The sequence below is a fragment of the Elgaria multicarinata genome, chromosome 10 (assembly GCF_023053635.1).
Source record: "Elgaria multicarinata webbii isolate HBS135686 ecotype San Diego chromosome 10, rElgMul1.1.pri, whole genome shotgun sequence".
In the NCBI taxonomy this organism is placed as follows: Eukaryota; Metazoa; Chordata; class Lepidosauria; order Squamata; family Anguidae; genus Elgaria; species Elgaria multicarinata.
This window is the reverse complement of record NC_086180.1, coordinates 74215389-74223203: the sequence shown is the minus strand read 5'-3', so window position 1 is coordinate 74223203 and position 7815 is coordinate 74215389. Positions and strand designations below refer to the sequence as shown.

At 45.5% G+C, this 7815-nt stretch overlaps 1 protein-coding gene across 1 annotated transcript in view; it reads left to right on the top strand.

Moving 5' to 3' along the window:
- The first annotated feature begins 1730 nt into the window (after positions 1-1730).
- CPE (carboxypeptidase E) overlaps positions 1731-7815 on the top strand; it is a 75461-nt gene continuing 69376 nt past the window's right edge. Inside the window, exon 1 of the mRNA XM_063136386.1 lies at positions 1731-2049. Coding sequence (XP_062992456.1) covers positions 1731-2049 — 319 coding nt within the window. The remainder of the gene's footprint in view (positions 2050-7815) is intronic.

Below are 7815 nucleotides of genomic sequence, written 5' to 3'. Positions count from 1 at the left end.
AACCCTGGAATATCAGATACAGGCCCAAGGGGGAAGGAGGCCGAGAACAATGCATGTTAAGCCCGATTCTCTATTGCGCTTACCATGGGTTTTTCAGACAATAACCCATTCTGTGTAACTTATTAGCGTGATGGGTTCTTGTGTTGAGTGAACTCATCCATTGAGTAACACAAGTGAGTGTTTTATGTGTTAGCCCCCAAATCAGTTCTCAGTGTAGGGCTTTGCTTTTATTAGTTTTTAAAGATTTTTATCCCACCCTGTCCCATAAAGCTCTAGAAAATGCTGTTGCTGCCTTTCCTTTTTAAGGCACAATTTCCTCAAAATTAAGTTCTACCATATTCAGTGGGGCTTTACTCCCTAATAAGTGTACTTAAGATTGCAGCCATAGCTTGTTAGGCTGCAGTCCTATACCAATTTACCTGGAAATAAGCAGAATTTATCTCTGAATAGATGTATATAGGATAGATGACTAGATGTGTATAGTATAGCACTGCTAAAAAAAATGTAGAGATGACAGTACTGTATTTTGTTTTATTTCATTGTAAAGTGTGGCTGGAGTATTTTATAATACCCGTTAGTATAAATGTCAAAAACAAACACACAAAGGAAGAGTAAAGAAAATAGGGGCTTTGAGTGTGCAAAAACAACGGTCTTGTGATATCTTAAAGATGACTACAGTGGCTTTTTAAAGCAAAAGGCAACTTCTTCAGCCCTTTGAGCATGTGCAGAGTCCCTTATCACCATTGAGTCACATTATTATTATTATTTCTTACATTTGTATACCGCCCCATAGCAGAGGCTCTCTGGGCGGTTTACATAGGATAAAAACACTTAAAAACAATATCCAAAAATTAAAAATCACAAAAGCATACAATTTAAAACCTAAAACATATAAAAACGAACACAGGCTAATTACATATTGCTAAATGCCTGGGAGAAGAGGAAAGTCTTGACCCGGTGTGGAAAAGATAGCAATGTCAGCGCCGGGCGGGCCTCGTCAGGGTGATTGTTCCACAATTTAGGGGCCACCATCCAGAAGGCAGCATCTGAGCCCAAAGAGGGCAAGCGTTTTTCAGCTGAGGGCTTGCAACTTCTAGGCTTTCTGGAGCCTACCTGCCTTCTTACCCATGCGAAATATTAAAAGTGTGCCATGGCACAAGGTTAGGCAACCTGGTGCCCTCCAGATGTTTTGGACTACAACTCCCACGACCCCTTACCACACGGGCTGTGCTGTCTGGGGATGATGGGAGCTGTAGTCCAAAACGTCCAGAGGGCCCCGGGTTCCTTACCCCCAGCCAGCATGTTCCTCTTAAGATTTGCAAACGAGAGAGAGAGAGGGAGGCAGGAAGGGCGTGGGCGAAACCTGGCCCGGCGCCTTCGCCCTGAGGGCCTCGAGGGCCATGATTACTGGTCCCGCTCGATGAAGAAAACGCCCCCGGCGGCGCCCCGGCTGCAGCCAGGTGGGCGGCGCGTGGAAGAGCGCCACCTCGCCATCCCCTGCGCGCCAGTGGTACATCCTGCGTCTCCCCTTGGCGCGGGAGCGAGTAGTGCAGCCTGCAGGGGGAGAGCGAGCCGGCGAGCGAGCGAGCATCGGGCTCCGCAGCCTCTTCCTGGATGGAGCAGGTTTAGCCGCCGCCTGCGAAGGGAAGCACGAGCGCAGCGCAGCGCAGCCCAGCCCAGCCCTCATTGCCTTAGCAGGCAGCAAAGCAACGAGCCGGACAGCAAGCGGCATGGCCGGACGAGGGGGCGCCTGGGCGCTGCTGCTGGCGCTCTGCGGCGTGCTGGGCGCCTTGTGCTTGCAGGGCTCGCGAGCCGACGAGCCTGAAGCGGCGGCGGCGGCGGGCGGCGGCGCGAACCGGCGGAGGCGGCTGAGCCAGGCGGACGGCATCTCCTTCGAGTACCACCGCTACCCGGAGCTGCGGGAGGCGCTGGTGTCGGTGTGGCTGCAGTGCCCGTCCATCAGCCGGATCTACACGGTGGGCCGCAGCTTCGAGGGCAGGGAGCTGCTGGTCATCGAGGTCTCCGACAACCCCGGCGAGCACGAGCCTGGTAAGGAGGAGGAGGAGGAGGAGGAGGAAGGCCAGGGCATGGGCCACTTCGTCGCGGCCCCGCTAGCCGGCACCTTCGCCCTGGCGGTCCGGGCGAAGAAGCCTCCACGCACACTCCTAGCGGGACGTCTCTCTCTCTCTCTCTCTCCCCCTTCTTTCCCCCGCCCCGGTTTCTTTTGCCCTTTCAGGCGGAAATCCTCTAGGTAGGGTGATCGTCGTCAATGCATTATTGATACCTTACCCGCCTCCCACCCTCATGTAGAACAGGGATGGGCGGAAGCAGCTACTGGTAGGTCTGGTCGATCAGCAAGGATTTCTTCCGACGACCCATTGGTCCTTTCTACACCGAAGGATTATCCCAGGAAAATGGAGGGATCGTCCCTGTCTTGTCCCGGGATCCCCTGTGTGCCATTTGCATGCACAGCGATGATCCCGGGGAAAAAGGCAGGTGTAGAAACGGCCATTAATTACAAATAGCAACGAAATGATTTCCCTCACTTTGCCCTAAATGATACTGCTGAAATGGGGGAAAGAAAAAAAGGCTTAGAAGGTAACCCGGATTTATGTGTGTGTGGAACGATTGTGAGCCCCATTCTGTTCTGGCCCTCAGCATATATTCCTGGACTCAGAATCGTTTAATTCTAAGCTGGTTGGTGGATCTCTAGGGGGAAACCAGTGGAGGGGGGGATCCCAAGCCTGCCCTCTCTCTCGATGTAGATAATCACCTTTATAGGATGCCTGATTTCAGGGCTAGTATAAGGCAGCCTATGCTATTGAAAATCATGCTCAGCATTAGAGTAGCAGGAGCATGTTTTAGTGTCCCGAGGACATCATCTGCATGGCAACGTAGAGGCTGCCGTAGAGTGTGTGTTTAATGGGTTGGTGATAATGTTCTTCTATCTTAACAGGTTTGAGGAATCTCTTCCTAGCTAGCTGTCTGTTGGCATTGGCAGCCATGATTTTGAGTCAGCCTCTGCTTGCTCAGAGGAGATGGCATCCTGGGGTGGGTTGAGCTGGTTGTGTGAAAGCACAGGCCACGTGCTGCACTCAGCATGGGGTTGCTTTTGACACGTGACTGAAAAACCTTCCTGGCCTTAAAGGGATTGACGGTGGAGAGGAACCCTTCTGTGCGCAACTTCCTTCTGGAGTGGGGAAAATGAACACTGGGAGCCACTTAATAGAGAGAGGTTTTTTATTGACCCCTGCTTGGTGGTTGTCTTCTGTCTTCATTCTTATTTATTTATTTATTTATTTATTGCATTTTTATACCGCCCAACAGCCGAAGCTCCCTGGGTGGTTCACAGAAATTAAAACCATTCAAAGTATAAAACAAACAGTATAAAAAGATGATATAAAATCCAATATAAAAGCACCACCAGGATAAAATCAGCAGCAGTGCAGAAATACAAATTTTAAACAGCAAAGTTAAAATTAAATTTATAGACGGTTAAAATGTTGAGAGAATGAAAAGGTCTTCACCTGGCGTCTGAAAGACTATAGTGTAGGTCCCAGGCAAACCTCCTTAGGGAGTGCATTCCACAGCCGGGGTGCCACAGCAGAGAAGGCCCTCTTCCTGGTGACTACTTAGGGAGCAGTATTTAATAGGGATGGAACTGCAAATATAACAAGACATGGTGGTCACAAAGTTGCCCCATCCCCCTCTCTCTCTCTCACACACACATACACACACACATCTACACCAAACAGGATATGACACTTTGGCCTTAGCTAGACCTAAGGATTATCCCAGGCAAATGGAGGGTCGTCCCTGCCTGCTCCCAGGATCCCTTGTGTGTCATTTGGACAATCCCGGGATATAGGCCTGGTCTAGCCATGGCCTTTGAGAACGGTTTGAAAACGGTATACGGAGTGTGTCCTGGGCCCCAACAGTTTTCACTACTGTTATAAACCGTTTTAAAGCAATAGTGTAGATCCTGCCAACGTTAAAAGTCTGATAGGGTTTGCACTCAGTAAACTACTTCTTCATAGTGGGTATTCCATGCCACAGCCATCTATCTGCAGTAGGGATGTTGAACCTCTAGTCAGCCCAAGGACACTTGGGGGAGGGATGCATTCAAGTGGAGGTGTGGCCAAAGGCAAAAGGGGTGGGGCCAAAACAACCAGACACCCAACAATCCAAAATGCCAGCATATTTTAGCTTAAAGCTCTTACAGTTAGTAACTAAGCCTTGGTGAAGTGTTTTAACCTTTTAGAATGGGGGAGGGGGAGAACCTCCAAAGCCAGGAAACTGCTAAACTATCAGCAGACAATTGGTGGTTGAGAAAGGGGGTGGGGCTATCTAGGGAATCCCCGGGAGCTGGATTGGGGTCCTGGGCCCGAGTTTCTGCACCTCTGCTTTAAAGGGACTAAACGTAAATTAAGGCAGAAGGAAGATGTGTTTGTAGTTTGACCTGGTACCACATGGTTTGGTTGACCTGGTCAATTATTAGTTGACATTGGTGGCCATGTTATCTGCAGATGTCAAAGCTGTATGATCCACTGTATTGGGCAATAGGCACAATAAGCAGGAAACCAGATTCCTTGATGAACTTTATATTAATTCTCACTGCTAATACCACAATAATAATAATAATAATAATGATTTAATTGTACTAATTCAAATCGGCTATTGGAATGCTTAGGTCTCTGATAGCATAGAAATGTTCTGATAATAGGACATAGACACTTATCCTAAAGCAGCAGTAGCTATAATGAATTCTAGAATTTTTCCTTTCTATTACAGATAGGGTAAGAAGGATGATAAAAATGACAGCCGGGCTCACATAGAGTGGTGAGCGCTAGTTTTATGAGAATAGGAGGGCAACAATGCAGTGATTACTAGAAGCCAGTGTGGATTTGTCAAGAACAAATCCTGCCAGACTAATCTGATCTCATTCCTTGATCAGGTAACCTCCCTTGTGGACTGTGGGATTGTGCTGTGGACCTAATATATCTTGACTTCAGCAAAGCTTTTGACAAAGTGGCACATGACATTCTGATCAGCAAACTACCAAAAAGTGGTCTAGATGGAACAACTATTAGCTGCAGAATTGGACTCAAAGAGTAGAACTGGAACCAATTACCTAATGAGCTTGTGGGCTCTCTCACACTAGAGACATTCAAGAGGTAGTTGGATGCCTGCATTTAGCAGGGGGTTGGACTCGATGGCCTTATAGGCCCCTTCCAACTCTACTGTTCTATGATTCTATGTTTAAACAGAAAAAGAAGTCCTATAGCATCCAGCATTCTTCAGTCAGTGTTTAGGATTGCACCCTAAGGGTTTTAAAAATAGAAATAGTTTCATAAGGAGTGTAGTGGGCATGATAATTTGGAAATTAGACTATAATGACAGATATAACTTCCTTTCGTTTTAAAAACCTAGAGCACAATCCCCAGGGAATTTCTCCTTTGCTTTCCCCCATAAATCGTGTAAAAAACAGATGTGCTTTGGATTATCTCTCATCCAGTTCAGAGAGACTTGGAATTCCTAGAAGATCATGGTGTTTTTGGCTATGCACAGCTATATGTGTTGAGAATCAGGGGGGGGGGGGGGTTTAAACTGCATAATTGTGTCCTGGATTTCAACTTTATTAGATTGTAAGCCTATGCGGCAGGGTCTTGCTATTTACTGTGTTATCTGTACAGCACCATGTACACTGATGGTGCTATATAAATAAATAAATAAATAATAATAATAATAACTTTATTTTCTAAAGTTTGCCAAGCCCTCTGGATGGAGAATTCTCATAATAAATGAGGAAAATTTATTTATTTATATAGTAAATTTATATCCTACCTTTCCATTTCAAATATTGATTAAGGCAGCTAACAACAATAAAACACAATCTTATAATTAAGACAGAACGGCAGACGAATTCAGAACACTCATAAAAAAGAAATATCAATGAAAACTTACTTCAGCAAATAAATGTAACCATTAACAGTATCAGTTCTGTGAGATCTGGGTGCTTAGAGCCTATTGGGACCATGTTCCATCTTTCGTTTCTTGACCTCAGACGTATTATCCCTTGAACTAACATTTTAAAACAAAGATAACCTTTGGCTACTGTGTGACTTTCAGAAGAGGAGAATTTTTGTGAAGGTCACAGAAGGAAAGAAGGAAATTCTGGGTCATGTTAATAGTGTTTGTGAATGGTAAAAAGTCTTAAATTGTGAGCGTTGATGTATTTTATTTTTTATTTTTTAAAAATGGGCATTATCCAATGCGGCCCATTATCCAATGCGGCCCATCAGGGTCCACCTTTGTTCCATGCACGAGCGGTACATATAACAGATTTTGCACTTCCAGTGGCAAGCCCCGAAATGAGTGGAAACAGTAGTTTCTGGAACAGGGCAGGTTGATGGTGCTCGCTTATGTGAGCTCTGCCAGCTGACCATATTCCAGAAACGAGTTTTTCCACTTCTTTTGGATTGCCCTGGGAAACACTAAACCTCAGTTCTGCAAGCAGTGGGTACTACTTGTAGAACAGAATCGTCGGGGCTGGCCGTGTGTGGACAGTCTCCGTTGCATTCTGCCCAATGTGTAGTAGGTCTTGGTGGGAAATTGAAACAGGTGGCACAGCACATACTTTGCATTCAGAAGGTCCCAAATATATTATCATACAGCAACAGAAAAATCTTAAACTGAAAAATCTTTGTCATGGGTAGGGATGGTCATTAAAAATGAAAACACCATTGGTATTCAGCATCTTCATTGAACCAGTTCAACTTGCCCTAGGATCTCAGAAAGAGAAAAAGAGGGTCAGGACTTTATAACAGCAGCAAACAATATTGACTGTTTTTGCTTGCCCCTAAATTTAAGCTAAGAGTTAGGCTTGAGTTATGCCAGCAGTTACAAATGAAATAAAATCCATGTAGCCTGAATTATACCATCAGTGGTACTGACTTACCATTCCGAAAAAAATGAAGAGCATCGCTCTAGTTTGCAAAAACTTGAATAAAATTTGGGAGTTGCTAGGCTTTGTGTGTGTGTGTTTGTGTGTGTGTGTGTGTGTGTGTGTAAAGCTATGGAGGAGCATACCTCTCAGCTGCCCTCCACTACCTGGAAAACCCAGGCTACAATCCCATAACTTTTAACTGGGAGTAAGTCCCATTGATGTCAATGTGATTGATTTCTGAGTAATCATGTATAGGATTGCTCTGTTAGTCTTCCAAAGTTTCCTTTTTCTTCTTCCTAGGAAAGGCCTGACTCACCCTAAGATTCAGCAATGTCCACTGTCAAGCCAAAATAGTTTTAGCCGCCAGTGTAGTTTAATCTTCATTTTGTTTTATTTTTAAAAAACATCTTTGAAAGTTCTTAAAGCTGGCTCCCTTCTGAGCTAAGCGAGTGAATTATTTGACTGTAATTTGCCCTAGATTTTATTTTGCTGAGAGGTCATTAAGTTAACCTTGGCTTCCCCCATAGAGATGTGATTCTGGGAATGCCTTGCCAGAGAATGGAGAAGTGATTGGGACGGCAGGGTGTCTGCAATGCATATTGTGTGTGTTAAGAACTAAGGAGGACATAGCAGGGAAGGGAAAAAGTTGGGAAGAAAACCTGTTCTGGGACAATTCACTTGTGAAACACAGGTGCCATGTATGAGAGTTTGGATAAATAGGGCAAGGGGGCGGAGGGAGAATCAAATGTTTAAGGTAACCTTCCCATATTTGGCCATGCTGGTTAGGGCTCATGTGTGTTGAAGACCAAAACATTTGGAGGATTGCTGTTTGCCTACCTCTGGACTAGAGAGAACTTGCCAGTCTGAAG